The 25,711-nt window shown below is 34.6% G+C and overlaps 1 protein-coding gene across 2 annotated transcripts in view; it reads right to left on the bottom strand.

Annotated features, from left to right (window-relative positions):
- Nucleotides 1–25,711, bottom strand: part of GABRA2 (gamma-aminobutyric acid type A receptor subunit alpha2) — a 138,485-nt gene that overhangs the window by 50,446 nt on the left and 62,328 nt on the right. For both annotated transcript variants that reach the window (XM_059066309.2, XM_067036042.1), the window contains exons 5-6: nucleotides 6,104–6,324; nucleotides 3,977–4,059 (exon numbers count right to left, since the gene is read on the bottom strand). In XM_059066309.2, coding sequence (XP_058922292.1) covers nucleotides 3,977–4,059; nucleotides 6,104–6,324 — 304 coding nt within the window. The remainder of the gene's footprint in view (nucleotides 1–3,976; nucleotides 4,060–6,103; nucleotides 6,325–25,711) is intronic.

Raw genomic sequence — 25,711 nt, forward strand, 5'->3', positions numbered from 1 at the left:
TATCATTAGAAGAATGAGAATTTTGCAGAATATGCAAAATAATTCAGAATGCTATAGGTTCGTAAGTTGAAAACACTTTTTAAAATCTGTTCATTTTAAAATTAATGAATGCACACAGATCTCACTGAACTATACTTGCATAGCATCCTAATTAAGCTATGGATTGGTAGGAGGGGACAAATCACATACAGAACAAGTATAATTTTTGGATTTATTTGGCCAATGATACAGAACTAAGCAGAAGTGAGATGACTCTAACGCTGGAGGGCAGGCAGCCTATCTTGTCTCAGTACTTCTCTGGCCCTGGCATTTTCCTTGCGCCTGTAAGGGGAACAGCTGACCTCTCCATGAGGGCAGAGTCTCTCCACAGTTGAATAACCAGACAATTCCAGCTGTACTACTGACCTTTCAAAGAACTTCTATGCACTTTTGCTCAAGGGAATGTTTAGAAATATTAGTTACTCCTGGTTCTTGAGCAAAACTCAGCATCACAGTCACATTTTCAATTGAGGGAGAGAAAGAACCATCTGTCTCCAGCAATATCTCTGCCTCTAGCTGTCCAGGACACTGGAAAAGCTCATTTACCTGCCATCTAATAGGTTTTCTAGGTTAATACCATTGTTCTGGGGTGGTTCTGGTATTTACCTTGATCTAAAGTCTGTGATCACAAATCCATTCCCACTTAAGCATTAGTTACAATAAAGTGAATTTTGTGTCTTATTCACTGTGTGGTCTTTTAATGACATACTACAGTGTTGTCTGGTTTTCAGAATGTTACTAGTAAATGTTAATATCAGTGAAATACATGTATACACCTACATCCACAAATAATTATATTATGTGAAACAATTTTTGAAATAGCATTCTAAAAAGTATATATGTATGTATATCATTATACATACTTCATATCATTATATGTATATATATATGTATTTGTTTTAATAACAGATCTATTCCTAAGCTTGCATATGAATGAATTCAGTTACCCTAACGTCTAAATTTTTATTAATAAATTTCAATTAGTTAATCATTGACGATTCTGCTGTTATGTATAAATAAGTAACATTAGTAATGTGTATAACTAGCAATGCATTTGCAGATCATCAAATGGCCTTCTCTTCAATAAAATTTCAAATGACACAGAATTTAATAAACCAAAAAGACATCACATGCTCCAGTTCATATCAGAAGGCCTCAGAATACTCAGTAGTTGTGGATCTTAATAAATTATGAGGTTTTATTTTAAGCAATTATAATAATTCCACTTTTGAATTTTGACGTTTACCTTTAAACATAAATAAGAGAAGATGAAACTCTACAAACATAGGTGACATTTTAAAGAAACTAGTAAGAGACTAATGGGAGGGACTCTGTCTTACTCATATCTATACTTCTTGTACCTGGCACGATGCCTGTCACGAGGAAAATGTTCTTACTTCATTCTTGCTAGATTAATCAACAAACTCATAATATTTTAATTGTTATTTACTGTTATGAAAGATGGAAATCTGGATAGAAGCCTAAGAATATGTTAAAGAAAATGACTGATCCTGCCCATGTCTTTTATAAAAAAGCAATTATTTACTTTCATTTTTTAGGCAGGAATGTTTTTTAGATTGGGGGGTCTGGTGAGAGAAGAGAGAGCAGAAAGTTATGCAATGCAGATTAGAGGCATTTCCTGGCCTACCAACACACATATAAACTTGGAGACCATTGTGATTTTTCAGTGAAGTATAAAAGGAGAGAAAGACAAATTTCTTTATAAATTCCATATCTAGATTAGGTTTCCATTAAATAATTTTATTTAATTTTATGCAGCAATCCATTTTGAGTCCTAATCTGCATTAAACATCAAATGCATACTGACCGATTCTTAATATTTGATAACCAAAACAATCCCCAAATCATTTTTATCCAAAAAGAAAATGTATAATTTCTTTTGGGATAATGCCCAGAATACTCTTAGATTTCCATTCAGGCAGTTTTAAATCAAATTAAACAGCAAGGAATTATATAAAGATGTGAGGTAACGGAAATAACGCAAAACGAAACTGAATTCAAAATTTAAATTAGTAGAAAAGATGCTTCTTTTATTTGAGAACAATGATAAAAAGTTCCAGAAATTCAACCATTTGTGTGGACAAAAGGGAGTTTTTTAAATAAGTGAGGAGTAAATGACTAGAAGAAAAAGTCATGGCTGCTTCTGCTAAAATTTGTTATGCCAGCATTTTAAATTTTGGGTTGGCTTGTTAGTCTATACACCATGCTCATGTCCATACTATTAACACTATGTCTAGAGTACCTACTATTGGCAAGGATAAATAAAAGAATATACAACTTTATTACTCAAAGTGTCAGAAAATAAATATAGAGAGAACTAAATAAAAACAATTACTTCAATAGAAAATGCCTAACCGTAAGTCCTGTGTGTTGCCTGCAACACTTCTAGATACAGAAAACCACATTCTCAAATGTACAATATTACACTAGTCTGAAGATGCACTCTAAGGGATTTTAAAATTTCATTTAAAATATTTTCAGGTGTATTTATTTCAAATTCAGAATTGAGACATCATACGTCATTTCTATTTGGTGTCTTAATGGCATTAATTTGTCCACTGAAAAATGTCTTTCCTTCTTGGACCATTACTGCATCTTGAATAAACCCTTTCTTTGGTATGAAGCCTTTTCAGTTTTCTATTTAATGCCATTCATGCAATGCAAATGAGTTTTTCTCCGCTGCATCTGCTGTAGTTTTTCCAGCATCATGTTTACTTTGTATAACATGATTGACTATCTTAAATAATCTTCGAAGAAGTGCCAGTTTTGAAGTGATAGTTTCCGTGAAAAGAAAAAAGGCTTTATAGTTAAACAAAGAGGAGATTCTCAAAGAAAATAGAGAGCTGACACCTTTCGTAAGATTGAACAGAACAAACAAGATTGAACTTCTCATTCCACAAAACTATGGCCATCAATAAAATTAGAGGGTTTTGAATTCATATTAGCCACCATTCTTCTCTTTTCTTTCACTTGATAAAGTCTGTGGGGAGAAGGCACATTATTCAGTCATACATATTTATATCAGGTGAGAGAACTGCATTTCTATGCAAGAGAATGAAAAGTCAAAACTGCCCAGAATGGACAGAGATGGAGGTGCCAGGAAGAGCAGAGGTTTCTGAAAAGGTCAGGCTATGGAACACACTCACAAAAGAGAAAAGCTGCTAAGCTGTGCCCATGAATTTATCCTGAACCTGCCCTGAATGCCTTGTGGGCCTAGGGAGATGATTTGACCTTCCCTCTTTTCAATTATTCTGGGAGAGCTAATGCTTGTGCTTGACATATAAGATACAACCTCAGTGACCTAAAGAACAGCCAAACGCACAGAACCTTTTCTGAAATATTTTATGTACACAGAAAGCGCCCACATGTAGCAATCGAGTTACATCATCTCCTTCAAATTTATTTTAGAAAGAAACTTTGCTTCCATTATTAGAAAGTAGAAAGGTAATTAGAGATCCAGCTTTTTTTTCCCACCTATTCTGTTACCATTTGCAACAGGCTGATCGCTACTTTAACAAACAATAGAATCTATCCTTGACATTTCATTCTTAGTTGAAAAAAAGCCATTTATTTTGCATTTTTAATGGGTTAGCACTTGAAAAAGAAGGTAAATGACATAGTCCTGACCTTCAAGGAGCTCCAAGTCTACTTTTTCACATTGATAAAAACACAGTGTTCTTTATTAGCAGTAAAGCAAATGACAATTAAACACAATGATTAAGATATGATATTTGGGAGTACAATAGGGCTAGCCAATTGATTACTTGAGGGAAATCAGTATGTTTTTTATTTCTGCATCTTATTGGGCAAGTATTAAGCATCCCATCATATGATAAGAAAGTATACAATTAAGTTGTGTTGCTGACTATCCCTGATTTTATTGACCCAAAACATGTACCTTCATCCCCATACTTACAGCTGCCAAATTTCAGAGGACATGAGTGGGCATCCATTGGAAAATCCTCCAAGTGCATTGGACATTCAGCTTGAACTGTAAGCCTAAAAGTCAAAATTCCACTCTTTGTTTATGTAAATTTGCAAGTCAAGATAAATCACTACTTATTGTGGTCAACAGAATTAATGATGAGGTAGGACCCTCATTAGGGCATCTGATTAGGCTAATTTACATTTAAATATGCTTTTGTTCTTTCACATTTAGGCAATCCTTCAGAAGACATTTGCACCTACAAAATCTGAGCTCAAGTAACAATATTTATTTAAAAATATACTTTAAGGATTTTGTACTATATGGTTAGTTAAGAAGAAGTTACGTACACATTTTTGACGGTTATTATCCCATTAACTTCAGTATTAACATTTGAAATCTTAAAGAAAAAAATGAAAAAAAACCTCTGTCATAAAAAGAATGCTATTTTCTCCCAACATTCCATCAATAACCATATAGCAAAATTGATATAGGAATCCAATAATGCCTCAGAGAAGCACCCTTCAAAATTATGTAAATTGTAAATGAATATCATATACTATATATAGATACATATACATAAATATAGACATAGTTACATATATAGATATATCTCCTAGAAATATCTTGTTGAGACTAGACTATTCAAATTATGGGCACAGGTTATGAATGTTAAAGAAATATTTTTTGTATACATAAAAATATATTTTTTTGTATATTAAAGAGTAATCATAGCAAATCTGTTTTAAAGAAAATTATCAACTATTCCATTTCAGACAAAGGTAAATTATATAAAATAGGGACTAAACTGAACTTACGGAAGAATCTCTGACAATGAGCAAAACAAATGTAACCAATAATTTAATTATAGCTTATATACTTCCAAGAAAGTATTTAAGTAGAACCCTACACAATATTTTTCCAAACCCCAAATTTCCAATCATTGTATTAATTCACAGGACTAATTAGCATGTAAAATCAAGGGGGATACGGCATCTATATTGCAAGATTCAGAGAGAGAAGCCGAAAGAATAGCTAACTTCCATTTTAGGCAATGATCATTTAGCAATGAGAACTCAAGAGTTTTTTCTTTAAAGATCAGGACTGTATTATTGTCCTTTCTTAAATAACTTTCACAATTGAAATCAACACTTAACATTTCATATGAAATAATACATCAAACTCTTGGAATACACATCTGTCTATATACAATGCTGATGACAGTTATCTATGTTTTAAAGTCTTTATCAAACATATACCTTTTAGATTATACACCATTTTATTAGATTTGTGATTGTTTTCTTTGTTATGTAATATACGTAACTTATTTTTAAAAGATTAATTCATGAGAAGAGTTCAAATGGAACAGTGATTAGATTCAAGAACTGTATATTTCTTTGGATAATTTTTTAAGATTGAATCATCTGAACTTGATGTCACATGATATCTCTGAGGTTATAAAAGTATTTTTCTCCCTTCATAAGAAGGATTAAAATATTAAATTAAGTGAAACTTGCTTAAAAATAACTTAAAAATTTGATGGGATATTTCATGAGATATTAAAAATAAAATTATGTGCTTATATAAATAAAAATTTAAATCATACTATTAAAGTTGTACCTAACTAAAATGTAGTATGTAAAGTAAACTGCCAAAAAAAATCAATTCTTAACAGCTAAGGCAATTTTTAAGCTTTAACACACAAAGATGAGTGTCAAACTCATAACCTTTATTTTTTAAATATCAAAGCATTTATAAAGCATATTATGGGGCTTCCCTGGTGGCGCAGTGGTTGAGAGTCCGCCTGCCAATGCAGGGGACACGGGTTCGTGCCCCGGTCCGGGAAGATCCCACATGCCGCGGAGCGGCTGGGCCTGTGAGCCATGGCCGCTGAGCCTGTGCGTCCAGAGCCTGTGCTCCACAATGGGAGAGGCCACAGCAGTGAGAGGCCCACGTACCACAAAAAAAAAAAAAAAAAAAAAAAAGCATATTATGGTTACCTCAATAATCTGTTATGAAAATGTTCAACTTGCTAATACTTGACAGCTAGGTTGGCTGGTTGGTTAATACACAGATTCCTCAGTATTTAACGGCAACATATCAAACCTGAACACACACCTCATTGTGTATAGCAGAGTCCCATCATCCTGGATTCGAAGAAGCTTGTTTGGCATTGTCATATTATGTGCTACTGATTTTTTCCCGTTGTGGAAGAAGGTATCTGGCGTCCAGATTTTGCTGGCCATTAAATTGTTAAGTCGAAGGATGTTCATAGGACCTTTAAATTTTAACCGTTCATCTTTCCATTTTTGTCGAAAGAAAACATCTATTGTATATTCCTGAAATATAAAATAGAATTATTTTGAAAATAATAAATGTTTTAGATACAAAGACACTATAAAATTTCAACAAAAATAATAATATAAATAGTTTTAAAAGAGAGAAAGCTAGTTTGAGAAGTGAATTTTGAAAGATCATTCCTTTATCTTATCAATAAATGTTGCCACTTACAATGGGATAAAGCATGTATATTTGCACAATTAGCTACATATTATTATGAAAAGAAAATAATAAATTTACTTTTTCTGGCGTCTTTCAGTTGAACAAGGTCTTAGGCAAACTGCTTTACTACATTGTATAGTTTAGAACCACTCAGAAAGGGGGCATGCTTGGATCGGGTCTGGGTGGATTGTCCCAAATCATTCATCTCAAGAATGAATAAGGAGGCAAGCAGGCAGCCTGATTCTCAGTAGAAAAAAAAAGAAGAAAGGAAAAGAAACAACTATTAAACACACACATTGTGGGATCTATATGACATCTCCTGTTGCCAAAGAAACTATTTAAAAAAAATCTTATTGCTTTCTTAATCCTAAAAAAATGGTGAGATGTCATACTGTTAACAAGAATGTATTGGGGAAGATGATTTCAATAAAGTTTATTTAATGAAATTGTAATAAAATACTTTGACAAGGTATTAGAATACTTAAAATATGAATATTTTGCAAACAAACACCCTCAGGTTAAAATGTACTTTTAAATATTCGTACAGACCAGCTAGTGATCAATTTCCCTATTATCATCCTCCAATACTTTAAAAGTTAGTTTATTCAATCTCTCTCTCTCTCACCCTCTCTCTCTCTTTTCTCGTTCCCCACCTCCCCTCTTTTTTCATTCTCTCTCTCTCTTTCTTAGGATAAGAGAAGGTATACATTTTAGATGAGATGTACAATTCACAATTATGATGGATAATGACAATTTTTGGATATTAAAAATTTTGATCAGTGTATGTTTGTGCAGACACTTCCATGATAAATAACTAAAATGTTCATTTATGCACCTGAGATTGGAAATTCAGAAATTGTCCTTTGTGCATAAAGCCATAGCCATCACATGTTTGAAAATAAACACCTTAGCAACTGGCAATTTCACTCAACTAACATTATGTGTTTAAAAAAGTACATTAAAAAGGTCACATACTTATGACAATAACAAATCATTTATACAAACCTTACTCAAGTAAATGAAAGTAAATGATTCCCAGCAATCCTTCAAAAGTTTAATGGAAAAAAAAATTAAAAAGTTGAATGGATGAAGATAATAAGAAATGGCCACAGGTAATGACATATGGACAGGAAGTAAAGAGTGGCTCTGGGCTCCTAATACTTAGAAGAAAATATCATCATCTAATCCACCCTCACTCTCTGTGGTTTAGTCATTTTTTTTTAAGTTCAATTCTATATAAGTGTAACTCAATTTTTAAAAAGAAGCTGGATTAAGAGATGAGGTTTTGCATTTTTATGCAAATGTTTCTTCCAAATGTGGTTCTCCCAAATCCAAGACTGATGTGAACACATTGGGCATTTACTTGTTCAGGCACACTGAATATATTTTACAACTTTCTGTAAAACTTCAAATTCAATTTTTCCATTTCTATAAAATTATGGGATGTTTTATCTGTTTCAGAAGCTCTTGCTATAGCAGCAAATATTTCCTACAGACCCATCACATAGGAGATACTCAAGGTTTCCAAACAATAAATTACAGGTGAGCTCTTTTTAAAAAGTATTTTTAAGAATACTGTTTTTGAACCTTCGCAGTGTCCCAGGTATGCTCTGCCAACTTCTGCAGAGTGACCTGTGCCTTTTTCTCCCCCTCTCCGCAACCAGGTACATTCATGTTCTGCTCTAGGCAATTTTAACAATCCGCATCCTCGCTATTCATCAGATAAAGCAAGTTCCCTACTTGCCTGGGCCAAGAACTGTACTCACAGCCATGCTCCCAGTTCCTTGAACATCTGGAAGAAACAGTCAGCTGTCTGTATCTTTACTACTCATAATATAGCCTTCTATTACTAAAGATCGGATACTGCAATTATACCTTTGTTCCTCTGCCTTCTGCTAGATCTGCTAGATCTTCTAGCAGATCTTCACAAAAGGCACTATGGCTTTCATTATGCATTATTTTACTTTGTTTTCAGAGACATAAGAGAGTGTAAAGAATACTACAAACACTTTGTAACCATCACCAGCAAGAATCACAAATATTATTAGAAGCATTCTCTCTCCTGTATATCCCTCCTCAATCACATTCCCCTACTCTATGAGGAAATAATCATCTTGAATTTGGTGTTTATCATTCCCATACATGGGCTTACATATTTACTATATAAATGTATGTGTTCTGTGTCACATTTTTAACATTTCTATAAATGAGATCATACTGTATATACTTTTCTGAAATTTTTTTTTAGTTACATTGTTGAGATTTATTCATAGCAATATATCTAGTACTTTGGTTCATTTTCATTGCTACCTAGCATTACCTTGTAAGAATGTTTTACAGTATTCCTCCTTTTTCCGTGTTCTTTAATATTTTTTCTATTTCCTTTGTCACTATTGTAAGCAATACTATTATGAACATTATCATACAATGCTTTAAGGTGTAAGAGTTACTTTAGACCAGAGGTCGGCAAACTTTTTCCATCAGGGGCCGGTTAGTAGGTGTTCTAGGCTTTGCTGGCCATACGGTCAGTTTCACAACTACTCAGCTCTGCTATTGTAGTCTGACACAGATAACACTTAAATGGGTCAGAGTGGCTATACTGCAATAAATTTGTGTTTACAAGAAAAGTTGGTCAACAGGATTTTGCCCGTGGATCATGGTATATCCACCACTGCTCTAGAGTAAATGGACAAGTGGGGATACAAAATTTATTATATGTGCAATCAATAACACGATATTGTCAAAATGAAATTGTAAGAGGTGTATACATTGCAATAAATAACAAGATACTGTCAAATCTTCAAAAATAACAAGATATTGTCAAGTTGAAATCCTAAGAGATGTATACATTTATATCCCCACTAGGTTCTATACAACTTGGTATAGACAGAATATTTCATTTTAACCATTATGGTTGGTGTGAAATGGTTCACAAAGCTACCATTTGGCTTTTTCTATTAACTAGTAAAATTTAACACATTTTCATTTGTTTATTAAATGCTCTACTTTTCTCTTTTATGGATTGTTTGTTCATGTCATTTACTCAGTTTCCTTTTAGGTTGTCCTTTTCTTATTGAGTTATAGAAATTCTTCATAATTTCTATATACAAATATTTTAGAAAATACAGAACTCACTAAGAATTATAATAAAGATCATAAAGGTATACAAAAGATCATAAATATACCCTGTATGTTTCTCTTAAACATGTCAATGTTCTGCTTTTAACTTTTAGGTCCTGGAATTACTGTGTATCATATGAGACACAGATCCAATTTTTTTTTTCAAATGGAAAACAACTTTCTGGTAGCATTTATTGACTGGCCTATCTTTCCCCACAGCTCAACTATGGCATTTCTTTCATGTGTCTAGTGTTTATATAGGCAGGGATCTGTATCTGTTTATTTTTCAGTCGAAGACATTTTACACTTCCTATTATGAGTTTTTTTTTTATTTATGTGGGAGATATTGTGAAGTATGTTTTTATGATTCCAAATATATTGGTTTCTTTTACTTATATTTTTGTCATTGATGTTTAATTTTACTGCTTTATGATAAGAGATTATGCTCTGAAGATAGCAATAATTTTCAATGTACTTACAATAGTTTAAGAAAAATTTTTGTTGAACCTGACCATTTCCATCTTTTAATGGTAAGACAATTCAGTCCATTTACATTTAACGTGATTACTAATATATTGGATATGTCCCCAGGCTATATTGTTTTTAGCAGTGACAAAATGATGAGGATAGATGGGATAACATATTTAGATGTTTCATGATTAACTGATAAAAATAAATAAGAACTCTAGAAAATTATGGAAGAGGATTCATAAAAGAACACAGATACATACACACATACACAAGAAGTAGAGGGAGAGAAAAGCATCAAACTAAGAGAAAAGAAATTTTTAAAAGCATATAGAGATTAACAGTGTCAAATAGTGGTGAAAGATCTTGAACGATTAGTAGAAAAAAAGAGTTCAGAAACCAAAATGCAATGGGTTGAGGAGTGAACAGAGCATACAAGCGGGGAAAAGTAAAGTATAAGGTACTCTTTGCCACTCCTGATTTTGTAAAAGCCATTAAGGGAAATCAGAGTTTAACCAGTAAAATCTAGAGACTAATTTATACCATTTAGCTGTTGGTATAAAGACAATAGCTTTTGTCTATAATTGAGTTGAGTTACAAATACTTTAGCAGGTCACCTCACTCTCAGTGGGAGGGCATTACAAAGTTAATGAAAAAAGATGTTGATATTGAAAGGGGTGAAGAATGGGTGCCATCATTGCAGCCTATCACACTAGCCCTCTGTGAGAGAAAAATAAAAGAATTTTGTGAATGAAATGAGATGTTTGAGAACATCTGAAACTTCATCAGGTGACTCCAGTGAAAGTTACATGGGTCTAATATTGGGGGGCAGGTTGGTTTTAAGTTAGTAAGTATACCTGTAATCAACTGTATTGTACCTCAATTAAGTGAAGGCCCGTGAGTAGAAACAAGACTATCAGCTTAGAACAATAGCTTACAAAGTGGGGTGTGTACATCCACTTGGGTGTAGAAAGAAAATATTAGAATCTTTATGTTCATATAGAATTCTTACCTAAATATAAGAAGTAAATTAAGCTTTGCTAATAATATATGGAATGATATTGGCACTCTCACTATGTCCATAAGTAGTAGGTGATGGTCATGCATGAAAGGCATGCTATGGGAAGAGAAGAAGCCACAACAGGGAATGGTCAAGTGATGCTGAATTCATTTGCATTCAGTGTACTGTGATTTGTCCTCAGGTGAATTTTCAAGTTATAATAACTAGTTTTGATTAAACTAACTCTAGTGAAAATAGACAATTGACTTTAAAATTATTGCTAAATGACACCATGGATTGAAGAAAACACTAATAATTACACAAGCACAAGTGAAAAATAAGAAAAGGGGCTATGACTTCTATGCCTAATATGAGTTCTTCATAAGCCACATAAAGAATGATGAACTAATCAACTCTACAAAGAAATATGCAAAAGCAAATTCATAATTTTCAATAAGGCTACTTAAAATATGGGTTTATACCCACTACATTTAATTATGAGCTTCATCTGAAGCACATGTTGTGCCATGAAATACTGGTTAATGATAGCATAAGGACATTGCAAATAGTAAGTTGTTTTGAAAACCAAATATCCAGAACATGAAGATGAACATCTATACTTGGTGGATGGGTTTTTTAAAAATTGGCATGATGGTTCAGTAATCAGTAGCCAATGATGCACTTCTTAAATTTGAATTTGCATATCTTTTTCATTATGGCAATCATTAAGACAAGTATTAGAATAATATAAATTTAGAATCAGACTTTTGGTTGCTATATTATAAAATATTAAAGAAAGATATTTAGAAATAATAAAGCACAATTTAAACATATTAAATGCTAAAATATGCTCAGGAATAGAAATCTTACATATGAGTAAAAATAAATCTATTTTAATAATGACACAATAATTATTCCTGAAAATAATATGTATTCTAACTTTATCTAATTCCAATTTCTGCTTTTGTGCTTCTCAGAATACCTCAATATATTCGTACAAAAGCATATAGATACAGACATATAGATACATAAACAAATAAATACAGTTGACTCACTAGTTTTTGTGGTTTTGCTTTCAAGATTAAAATAACAGGGAAAGGAGACATTTCAATGAAATAATATTCATTTCATATCCACTAAGTTACTACAGAATTTCCAGACAGATTATTTGCATGTGATTCTTTTAAATGCATATATAACACACATTCTCAGTACTTGAAAAGAATATTTTTGAAAGGTTTCTTAAAATAAAACCCAAATTTGTCATGAGACTATATACTAGTATAGTAATTACTTGATTTGTGTGTTACAAGAAAATTGCCAGAAAGTACAAAACAATGCAACTTCTTCATACAAATAAGACCTAGTCCCTTGAACCGAAGTTCTAAAAGAAATAAATAATACCAAGATCAACTACAAAATCTCTCAGACAATACACAAACAACCAAGGAGCACATTTAGAAAGAAACAAAAAAAATTCATAAGGACATATCAGCATGCAGCTATCCTCTGGCCTGTGTATAGGACACATGAGGCTGTTAACTGAGACTGAAAAGTTGAAGAATCCATACACTTCAAGATTTGAAAAACTCTTTATGGGAAATTTAATCCAACTTCTCCTTTTTATAGATGGGATTATAGATAAATTTAGTGACTGCCCTGTTTCCAAGCTTGTAAGGGGCAGAACCCAGACAAGGATGTGATTTCCAGCCTAATGTCTTTACTACCACTAAGTGTTATTTCCATAAAATGTAATGCTAACAAGGAAATCACTCTCTATTGCACAGTTTATTGAATAAACATGATTTCAAGGACACATTAATTTAGTGAAGACAGCATATTTTTTAGTGCCTGGCTACATTAATTATAAGTCAGTGCTTGTAGCCAATTTCTGTAGAATTATATCTACTCACTAAAACATAACCAAATTGCAGGACTGCTCTTGGGGTTATTTCTCATTTACTTTGATTTACTGAGTGTATTTTTTTTTAATTTAATTTAATTTTATTTTGGCTGTGCCGTGCGGCCTGTGGGCTCTCAGTTCCCCGACCGGGGATTGAACCCGAACCCTCAGCAGTGAAAGCACAGTCCTCACCACTGGACTGCCAGGGAATTCCCTACTGAGTGTATTTTAAAGTACCAGAATTTATTTCATTATACCCTTTTGCTATTAAAGGTTAGTCTCCTCTGAGTAAGTTCCTATCAGTGTGTTTCTTCAATAACGAAGAAAAATGTGGTTTATGAAGCATGTATGTAGCAACTGAAGAAATAACACTCTGAGACTATACAAGAATGGGTAAGATCTAACAGTTTCAGTTGGTACTCAAAGGGGTGTGAACCAGGAATTTAGCCCAGTATTAGCATTGCAAAAATTTCAAAAAGTGAAAAGCTTAAGAACAGATCAGCAGTGTCAGTAAACCCAATTAGTGCAGTTCATAAAATCTTATTATGCAAAGACGCTCACACAAACAGACTTCAGACCACCACAGCTACTGCATGTTCGGACTATTGTGCAGGCAAGATGCCTGGGCTTTCTCTTTGGAACTAGATGCCTGGCAGGATTACAAACAAATTAGAAACTGATACTAAAGGTTCAGATTCTAGCAGTAAATTATTAAAATATATATCTAATCAAAATACGTAAAATGATTAATAGAATATGTTAATTGCAATTCACTTTGATACAATTTATTATTTAAAATTCATAATAACCTTATTAAATATAGAGAACTATTCCCATTTCACATATTCATTAAGAAAAAAGAGAGAAAGCCAAAAGTTGAACTCAAACCTTATGTTTCCCAACATCATGTTTTTTCATTGTACCATATGTAAAAACAATCCTTGGAGGTGGGACATTAAAGGGAAATTTCCTTCTGTATAGACTAAAAAACAGACACTAGTCATGTATTATGGAAAGTTGCAGGCAGGCTGAGACTGAAGTTTTGGAATCTCTGTCAAAGTCTTCTTTCCACATTTAAAACTGACTCAGACACAAGATTGAAGGATAACAGCAATAATAATAAGTTGAGTAATGTGAAATAGATGTTAAGTGCATGCAATCTTAACTCAGATAGAATAGGGTACTGGACCTTTAGCAGGTCACTTAATCTCTATTTCAGCTGACGTATCTGTAAAATGGTGATAATTATACAACTTACTTCCTTTAAGGATGAAATGGTATAATACACGTAAAGTTCTTAGAAACAATTTGGACATCAAAGAAGGTAGCCTGGTATGAATCACCTTCAAAGTGTCCTTCTCCCCCCATTCCCCGTACTCAAGAAGAAGGTGGCCTGGCAAGAGAGGGACACCCAGAAGCAAAAGGGCACAAAGTAAAGTGGGCAGGAGCAGGGGCAGGAGCTAAGTAGGATGCCACAAGAGGTCCATGAAAGAATAAGTCAGCTGTGCTTTTGGTGTTTTGGATAATAAAGAGGTCATTGAGAGGAAATCACGTGTGCCCCATGAGAGGTCCTGTATTTATCTACCGGCCATTCAAATGTCATTGATTGCCAAGAGAGAACCAACAGAATAAGCTAAGTAAAAAGGAATTTCCCCCCCTTTTAATAATCTCCCTTTTTCTTGCCTCAACTCTGGAAGACCCAGAAAGAGGAGAGGAAGAGTAGATCATGTACTCTCATCCACTGTGCACCCCTTACCTGTGACCACAGCTAAGAAAAGGAGAGAAGCTCTAAATGGCATACGAGATTGAAGTTAAAATTGGACTGGACTGGGCTCTTTGATATTTTAAAGTGAACAGAAAGCTACAAGATGTACCCAGATATTGTCATGATATGGCAAAAGAAGATCCAAAGAGTGAAGTGCTGCTGAGTTTGATCAATTGAATTTCTAAAGCCCTTGGGATGAAGCCCAAATGCTTTCTCACAGATTCCAAAGCCCTGCAATGACCCCTCCCTCCCTTACCTCTCTGGTCTCATGCTTAGCAATTCTCCATATATGCTGCCTATAGCAATAGTGATACTGCAGGGCCTCTGATGTGTCATGCTTCACCTTACTACCCAAACTCATTGATCTCCCTTGTAGTCTCTCTTCCCTGTCAACCCCTACATTTGGCAACTTTTACTCCACATTGAGAACAAGTACAAAGACCACCTCCTTCAATGTATCAACAGTATCTAGCTGCCCAGAACATAGGAAAAAAGCAATAATTAGTCCATGAATAAGAGGAGCCACTGGAAATTAAATATAGTAACAAGGATTCTGGGCCATAATAGCTCAAATGGTGCACAACGAGAAAGGCATCAGCAGAGGCAGACGGTAGAAAAGCTCTCAGATATCTTATCTCAGTCCCCTGCATGCAATACCCTAATCCTTAAATTCACAAGTATGAAGTGTATATGTTTATGTGTGTGTGTGTCTGTGTAACTATATTAAATGAATCACAGTAGGCTTTTCTTTTATATAATATTTATTTTTAAAAATATATTGACACATATAAAAAAGTCAGGCTATAACAAGATCTATGGTAACAGAAACCTACTATGTTTTAAGTTATATTTGGAGATGCTTTTATGGTGTTTGGGGGCATTTGGCTATAACGCCCTTCATGATCTGATTCTAAGTTATTTTCTAGCTTCATCTCCCCCCAAATCTCTAAGAGTATTCTAGGCTGCGGTCACTCTGAACTTTTTTACATTTTACTAAATTCAACAAGCTTTTTCACTTTGTGCTAAAACACTTTTCCCATTACATAGCCAGCCAGTCCTTGTTTGTCCTCCACTAACTTCTTTTCCTAGAAACCTTCTCAGATATAGATATTCTCTATCCACATCTCCTCTGCCACCATATTATTCCATAAATACTTCAATAAAAACATGACCACACTGTTGTAAAGTTGTTTTTTTTTTCCTTAGCTGTTCCCCCACTACACTGTGAAGAACATAAGGGCAGCACTGGGTTATACTTAAGTATTTCAGCTTCCAACACTGTGACAGACAGAGTATGTACTAAGCAAATCTGGTTGAAAAGAACAAACACAACACATGCCTTCTAGTAGCTCAGACAGCAGTACAGAAGAAAAACATGTTCAGATTTTTATAATCTAGCATGCAAAGTCATTAAAACGTGTGAAAGCCATGTGGTGGGGCATAGGGACAAGAAGGACTGACTCTACTTGGAGTAGCCTAGAAAAACATCAGGGAAGATGAAATGGAGCTTGGCTTTGAATAAATGAATGCTCTCCAGTTGGCCAAGGAGGAGGGTAGGCATAACAAGAACAGGGAAAAACATTCGCAAGGCCAGAGAGTTGTTAAAGATAATGGCAGGTTCCAAGAACAGTGAGAAGTTCAATGCAATCTTTAAAAATAAAAGCCTGTCTGATAGTTATAATGCCTTGCAGCTACTGCCCCCCACCTTGCCTTCTCTCCTCGACCACACTGCTTAAAAATGTTGCCTCCACTCTTTCTCCATTTCCTCACCTCCCACATGCTTCAGCCCACTGCAATCTGGTTGCTTTTACCATGATCAACAAATATCTCCCTGTTCTTAATCTAATGACACATTTAAATCATTTTCTTGGCTTTACCATAATATATGACACCGTTGTTTTCTCCCTACTTTTGTAATGCTCTCCTGCGTTGGCACTAAAACCACATTCTCCTGGTGTTGTAGTTAACTCTCGGGAAAATGCGCATCATGGGACCTGAGACCTCCTGTGTCTGACAATAATCTACACGTAATGGTATTTCCTGGAGAATGTATGGGAGTAACACCGGTGGAAGATTTCTATTATTCCTCCTCAAGGCATACAAGTTCTGCATAGTTTTCCCCAAAAGACAGGTCCCACCTTTGTAACCTGGGGAAAGAACTTGCAACTTCTGCAATTTTTATTTTAAAAATCACTTCATGTTCAGAAATCCTAGCTGTTTGTTATTCAGTTTTTACAAAAGAATGGGGGACTGGTAAGGAATGCCCTCCTCTGAGGCAGCCAAGTGAGCTATGACTAGATATATGTAATTCTTACAAGCCGCCCTCCTGCAGAAAGGTAATGGATTGAGTCAAACTAGTTAAACTACCTTTATCTACACTCTTTTCTGGAACTGTTACCCCACTCCCTAGGTGAGACTCACTGTGGGCAAAACCTATGGGTTCATCCCATTACTAAATGAATCATACTTCCTTCAGAATACAGAATCCTACATGGACAGAGGGCCATAAATTATACAGACACCTGACTACTGAACATTGTTGCATCTGATAAGGAGGGAAAGGCAGTGGTCTCTGATGTTAGTTCTTAAAGAGCAGAGCACAGTCTAGTCAGAGAAGGGAATGCACCTCCATTTGGACAGACATCCATGGTTGCTCCTTCTCAGATTCCTCTGCAATCTTTTTTATCCTCTTCTCGTCTAGAGTTTCTGTCAGGGTATGATTACCATCTCATCCTAATCTCTTTCCTTGTGCAAGTTCATGTATGCCTTCAACTACCATTAGATGGCTCCCAAGCCATCTGCATTCTAAGTTCTCTTGAGCTCTAGGTCTATTCCTGCTACCTAGACATCTCCAATTAAATCTCTCACAAAGACCCCAACTCAGTACATCCAAAACGCAAATACTCATCCCCTAGACACCAAAACAAAAGCAAACAAAACTTTTCTTCCTGTGTTCCATATCCCAGTGAATGGTACCACCATCCACCCAATGCCCCCAAGCCTTCATCCTATACATCTCATTCAACCTCTACTTCCAACAGATCACAAAAGCTTATCATTTCTATCACATCTTTTAAATCTTTTTTTTAATAAATAAATTTATTTATTTATTTATTTTTGGCTGTGTTGGGCCTTCGTTTCTGTGCAAGGGCTTTCTCTAGTTGCGGCGAGCGGGGGCCACTCTTCATCGCGGTGCGAGGGCCTCTCACTATCTCGGCCTCTCTTGTTGCGGAGCACAGGCTCCAGACGCGCAGGCTCAGTAGTTGTGGCTCACGGGCCCAGTTGCTTCGCGGCATGTGGGATCTTCCCAGACCAGGGAACGAACCCATGTCCCCTGCATTGGCAGGCAGATTCTCAACCACTGCGCCACTAGGGAAGCCCACATCTTTTAAATCTTTTCAGTTCTTTCTTTAAGGGTAGTAGTCCCTCTACCCATCATGACCCAGTCTACAATCATTTCTTGGCTGGCATATATCTGTTTTCAAACAATATTTTCCTTTCCTTGTCCTCTAATATAAATTACTGGATTGCAGATAATCTGACTCTTCACATTCCTTCTGTATTACCCCAATCGTCCACCAATCCTACGATGGTTTTTGGCTGCCCTCAGCATAAAGTCAAATACCTCAATCCTGTTAAAAGGCAGGCTGTCATGTCCCACAACAAGCAATTATGATTCCACAGATAATAGAAGGAACCTAGGAAATCGCTTTCTAAATAAATACTCCAACTGATCCCAACACAAGTTTCTATGATTCTCATTTTGAGGAACATTATTAAAAATTCTAGGAGGGTACTGAAAAATATTGGCTGAATATTAGCTAAGTCTAATTCCTATCCTTCCAAAATATCAATAACTGTCCAGTAATCAACTTCTACATTCTGACTTTAAAGTGAGGAAACATTAACAGTTGGCAACTTCTGATAAGTGTTGACAGCTTAAACCCAGTGTTAATTTTTGGCCAGATATCAAGATCTAATAATTCTCTAAAGCTCCCTATGATGTTAACTACTGAACTACATAATATCCCAATAGCTTCTGGGGTTTCTAAGAGTTAATGCACTCTGTGTTTTCATAAGATAGACAAGTATTAACTAAGGGGATTGTTATGATCAATAAACCAAGGTCACCACTTACCTGGCTGACTGTTTCTTAATAGCCTAATGGTAAACTCTAGATCAGAAATCTTGAGATTTCAAAGTGTTCATTGTTCAAGATCTAACGCTAACACTTAGCAGTGCAAGAGATAAGCATTTGGGCTGAGGTTCTTAGTCTAGGTTTCAGTGCAATAGTTGGTGGCTACACCACTTATGTCTGAAGAATATGCCCACACAGTGAAAACGCTTACTAGAGTGGGAAAAGACCCCCTATATAGACCAAATAAAAAAGTAAAAAATACACACAGAAGAGCTATAAATCGCTTAAAGGTGCAGTCAGCTACTACCAACTTTGTCAATTAGCTGCTATTACATCCCCAAGTTTACCTTCTTACTCATGAATTTTTTTAAATGTTGAAATTTTTAAAAAACTGTACTTAATTGCAAGTGCTGTAATTAGAATCTTTAATTATAATTTATATCTACAACTTTCTTTGGACAGTTACACTAGTTAATGATTCTGAGACAGCAGTGTGTGTGTGTGTGTTTGCTCTTTTGCTTCTTAATTCTTTTTGCTAGGCTGCTTTTTCCTCTCAGGCTAATGTCATAACAAATCTACATCACTGACCTGCACAGGAGGACTTAGGAGTTTAAGTCTTGCTACTGAGTATGCACACTGCATAGAAATAAGAGTATTAGCTAAGCTACCAAAAGTGAAATTAAATTTATTCTTTACTGTTTTCCCATTAATAAATTGCTTCTGTAAGACATGAATTAGATATCTTCATATCCACCTTTATGTATGGGTAATAATAATGTGGGTATCTTGTACCTCTGCATCATACTAAATTGCTTTCTCTTTAGAGTCACACATATAAGTTTCATTTCTTGACCTGGCCATTCATACTAACATATATTCAAACTTTTCCTCATTATTTGTTTTGCTTTCCAACAAAAGTAATATCAAGATTAGAAATCACTCCATGTGAGCACCGTGAGGTCCAAGTCATTTCTCTTCATAAAATGCATACATGTTTTTAAATTGAGCTCTATCTTCCCTAATATATTTATAATATGAGTAAGAGTGTGTATTTGTGTGTATCTGTGTTACATGTGTATATAAATTACTCAGCTTTCATTTTCTTCTCTAGATTTGGACACATATCAAACAGCAGCTGTTGCATGGTCAAACTACCTCTTGACTCTCTCTCAAAATCCTCCTGATATCACACATTATTATGTACACCTATTATTAGTGAATTGCCTCTCAGCTCCAAGTCCACCCTCCTTTCCCCTTCTTTGTGACACAGGAGAAGGGCTCTGTAAACAGTGCTCCTTCACCCGCTCACACAATATTAGGCTTTGCCATTAGAAGGTGCTGGAGGGATACTGCCATGTCATAGCAAGGGGAGAGGGCTTTTCTTTCTGCTTCTCTTCCTAGTTCAGGTGCCCTGTCATTCTCTGACATAGCTTCAAAGGACTGCTGAGCTGTGAGTTGTCAGCCAGCAGGCAGGATATTCCTCTGACCAGCATGTACCCTCATATGTTTCTTCACCAGCAGGAGGTGCATACTCCTCTAACCATAAAGTCCTCTCCAGTGAGCTCTAAGTCTTGGTCTTAGGGGAAGGACTCCTTTACAAGTCCTGAGTTCCTTCCTTGTTCATGATGCTTCACCCCAGAAGCAGATGCTGCCGTCTGCATCTGCTAAATCTATATTGCTTAGAGCCTTCTTTTACATTTTTATTTAACCATCTTGTACTAATCTATAATTCATTCTATGAGATTTTCCCTGTTCTAATTACCATTATGGATCCTTTTCTCTAACTGGACTCTGAAAAAGTAACCCAGTTAGTGGTCTTGCAATTAATTAGACTCTCCCCAACCCAACTATTGGTAAGACTGAGTAAACAAGGTGCATAAAGATGGAAATAAAGTAGAAAATTTTACATGACCAAAGAGAATTCTATAGGACTATGTTAGGCTAGGTGATTCAAAGAAAATGTGTATTAGGAAAAAACGTCTAGGGCCTTCAAGCATCTCAAGAGCCTAAGAGATGTTAAATATGTATTTCATTTTAGAGAATTTCTCAATATACAAGTGCATGTGCTCACATACATACACACACATAATCCAAAATACATAAAGAAAACTTAAAAAATTAAAATAAGTGATTTTTAAATATTTAAATGTTGCCAAACACAATTCTACTCAACTTAATTCAACCTATATGGTTTGGAATATGAGTGCATTTTCATATTTAATATAATGTGTGGTAGTGTCCCCCCAAATAAGAAAGCCTATCTTGAGCCTGTTAAAATTTCTTTAAATTCTTGGGCTAAAGTCACCAAAGACAGCAACATTCTGAATTCAGTTCACAGATGAGTTTAAATTTGCTCTATTGACAACGACTATACACCTAACATGAGCTCCCACCTTTTTATTTTTATATATTTATTTTTGCATATAGCTTATTAATATTTATTTCAAATTTATTTCAAAATGACAGCAGCAGACAGAACACACAACTGCTAGATGCATTATTGCCTGATCGTGACTGCTTCACTCAGACACAGTCCTGTCCCAGTTCTGAGACTTGTCCTTAACCTTGAGTGTTCAGCTTCACACATCAGCATTCCCTGCTCTGGGCTGCAACTTGACATCCATAGATTCCGTATGCTAAGCTTTAATTCTTGCAGGAGAATTATAATGCTTTTTCCCATTTTCTTATTTGACTTTTCCCAGAATTTAGGATTTGTAAAAATATATAAATTTCCCATCAAATGCCTGGAAGAAATTCCTACATGGAAACACTAACTAAACAATCACAGTTTCTTTTTATTTTCCTTTTTTTTTTTTAAAAAAAAATCAGCTTTATTGAAGTATAATTGACGAAAAAAATTTTAAGGTATTTGAAGCAATCATAGTGGTGATTTGATATACATAGTGAAAGGATTCCCTCTGTCTAGTTAATTAACATATCCATTGCCTCATATCTATTTATTTATTATTTGTTTGTTTTTGGCAAGAAGATTTAAGTTCTACTCTCTTAGTGAATTTCAATTATACAATACAGTGTTATCAACTATAGTCACCATGCCTTACATTATATCCTCTGAACTTATTCATCTTGTAGCTGAAAGTTTATAACCTTTCACCGAACTTTCCCTATTGTCCCCACCCTTCAGCAGCTGGCAACCACTTATCTAACATCACTCTTTATGATGATACAATGCAATATTTGTGATACAATGCAATATTTGTCTTGTTTATTCACTTAACATAAATACCCTTGAGGTCCATCCATGTTGTCAAAAATGCTGGGATTTTGCTCTCTCATGTGATATATATATATATCACATCATACTTCCATATCTTGGCAATGGTGAATAAAAAAAGGAATGCAGGGAATTCCCTGGTGGTCCAGTGGTTAGGACTCGGTGCTTTCACTTCGGGGGTCCAGGTTCAATCTCTTGTGTCAGGGAACTAAAGATCCCACAAGCTATGCAGCACAGCCAAAAAAAAAAAAAAAAACAGTAGTGCAGATTTCTCTTGGGGATCCTATTTTCATTTAGAATATATATACCAGAAGTGGATTACTGAATAATATGATATTTCTATTTTTAATTTATAGAGAAATCTCTATACTGTTTTCTATACTGATTACATCAATTTACATGGCTGCTAACTGCACAAAGGTCCCCTTTTCTCCACATCATTGACATTTATCTCTTGCCTTTTTTAAAAACTATTTTTATTGAGGTGTAGTTGATGTACAATATTATATGTTTCAGGTATACAACATAGTGATTCACAGTTTTAAAGGTATACTCCATTTATAGTTATTATAAAGTATTGGCTATAACCCCCGTGATGTGCTCTACAATATAGCTTATTTATTTTACACATAGTAGTTTGCACTTCTTAATCTTGTACCCCTATCTTGCCTCTCCTCCCTTCCTTTTCCCCACCAGTAACCACTAGTTTGTTTGCTCTGTCTCTGAGTCTGTTTCTTTTTTGTTTTATTCACTAGTTTATTTTATTTTCCAGATTTCACATATAATTGGATAAGTGATATCATACAGAATATCTTGTCTTTTTGTTGATAACCATTCTAAACAGGTGTGAGGAGAGATCTCATTGTGATTTTGATTTACTTTTCCATAATGATTATTGATGTTGAGTATATTTTCATGTACCTCTTGGTCATTTGTATGTTTTCTTTGAAGAAATGTCTATTCAGTTTTTATTTCTTATTTAAATTGGATTGTGGTTTTTGTTTTTGCTTTTTTTTTACTATTGAGTTGTACCAGTTCTTTATATAGTTTGGATGCTACCCCCTTATCAGATAAATAATTTGCAAATATTTTTTTCCCATTCTGTAGATTGCCTTTTCATTTCATTGATGGTTTTTTGCTTTTTTGCAGAAGCTTTCAGTTTGATATAGTCAGTCCTACTGGTTTATTTTTGCTTTTGATGTCAAATTTAAAAAAAATCATCGCCAAGACCAATGTCAAAGAGCTTATTCCCTATATTTTCTTCTATGAGTTTTATGCTTTCAGGTGTTACATTCAAGTCTTTAATCCATTTTGAGTTGAAGCTACCTGCTTTATACATTTTTCAGTGATCCCAAAGAATGGTCAGAACAAAGAAGAGGAGGATTAGTTTAATCCATTATCACCAGTGGAAAAAAGTCTTTTCATATAATTTGCCAAAGATAGAACTGTTTATCTAAATCCCTCAAATAACAAACATTTGCATGTCTAGAAAAGGCATATAAGAAGATATGTTTAATTTTGATTTTTTCAGTTAAAAGAATTCACTCTGCAAAATGAACAAACAAAAAAACTTTGTCATAGTAACTGTTAGTATTAATATTCACTACACAAAATCTAAAACATTGAAAACTTTGATATTTTGGGGTCCTATATAATTTGCCTTTCTGTTTGGGCTTGTGATAAAACACCATAGCTAACCATATAAGAAACATAATTTATATAATATTCTGTTAATTTTTCAATGTAGTGCTTGACAAAATTCTGACTCTCTGCACTTGACTCCACATAGAGGTTAGGTGCTCCTTCTCACTGTGTCTCTAAGATAGGAAGCATTTATTAAGACAAGCTTCACAGAAACATTATATTTACTGCCAACCAATAATGTTTGGGATACACACTCTTACTAAAAATATGTCTTTGTGATCTTTTCAAGTTTGTGTACACTGAAATTAACCTATGGAAAGAGGAGGATTAATATTTCAGATCACGATATAGGATACTGCAAGGGATGAGGAGAGTTATGTTGAAAAGTGGTATTTTTCCTGTTGTTGCAGAATTGTAGCTAATGCCTGAAGTTGGGGGAAAAAAGCACTTAAATCTTCACATTCTAATTTGAAAGAACTTCAAAGGTCAGTAGTGTTTGGTATCAACCACCTCCCCAAAATTGGGGCTCATCACCCCTCTTCCACTTTACATCTTCAGCCATCCAAGTCAATGTAAAAAAAGAACTATGAGGTCAGAGAAATGGCTCTGGGTGGAAGAAAAACTGATTTTTTAGTGATAAAACCAGCATATCTGCTCCCTAAAGGAAAGGTAAGGAGGTCCCAATAAAATGGATAATTATGGGAATGTAAATTGGTACAGCCACTAATGAAAACAGCATGGAGGTTCTTCAAAAAACTAAAAGTAGAGTTGCCATATGGTACAGCCATCCCATTCCTGGGTGTATAACTGGAAAAAAACAAAAAATCTAATTTTAAAAGACACATGCACTCCAGTGTTCATAACAGCATTATTTAGAATAGCCAAGACATGGAAACAACCCAAGTGTCTGTCAATAGAAAATTGGCTTAAGAAGATGTGGTATATCAGTATACAGTATACAGTGGAATATTATTCAGCCATAAAAAAGAATGAAATATTGCCATTTACAGCAACATGGATGGACCTAGAGAATTTATACTTAGTGAAGTAACTGAGACAGAGAAAAACAAATGATGTATGATATTACTTACATATGGAATCTAAAAAATAATGCAAATGAATCTATATACAAAACAGATATAGACTCACAGACATAGAAAACAAACTTAAGGTCACCAAAGGCTGGGGTGGGCAGGGGAGGAGGGGTAAATTAGGAATATGGGATTAACAGATACAAACTACTATACATAAAATAGATAAGCTATAAAGATTTACTGTATAGCACAGGGAACTGTATTCAATATCTTGTAATAACCTATAATGGAAAATAATCTGAAAACAAAATAACTGAATCACTATGCTGTACACCTGAAACTAACACAATATTGTAAATCAACTATATTTCAATTTAAAAAAATTGGCTAATATAGTTAATAAGCATCTGCAAAAAAGGAAAACCTTTAGTTTTTGTGTGCTTATCCAGGTGGAAAACTGCACACTTATCCTTCCCCTTGGGGTATCAGATAAAGGGAAGAAATTGGGAAGAGATGACATGATGGAGAAAGGGCAGGCAAAGCAGGGACAAGGGCATCTCCTCTAATTCTCATTCCCTGACCATAAGGAAGGTGGATGAAAAGTAATTTTTGCAAAAAAAACTTCTATAATAGAGCACTGTAGATAGCAGTAAGTGGAAGACGGATTACTAAAATTCTTATGCTTAACCAAGGATTTATCGATTATGTATCTAGTCCACTGATTTCTAAGCCAACAGACTAATTGCCCTCTTCTACTGATCTCATTTTAAAGAAAAATAAAGACCAATTCCATAGAATTCAAGAATGTTAAGATTCTAGTTTTCTTTAGATTAATTTATATGTATGAGTGTATGTAGTGTATTTATGTAGCTAGGATGACAAGAAATCCAACTTACTCAATGAAGGTTTCCATTCGT

This window comes from Kogia breviceps, chromosome 6, assembly GCF_026419965.1.
Source record: "Kogia breviceps isolate mKogBre1 chromosome 6, mKogBre1 haplotype 1, whole genome shotgun sequence".
In the NCBI taxonomy this organism is placed as follows: Eukaryota; Metazoa; Chordata; class Mammalia; order Artiodactyla; family Physeteridae; genus Kogia; species Kogia breviceps.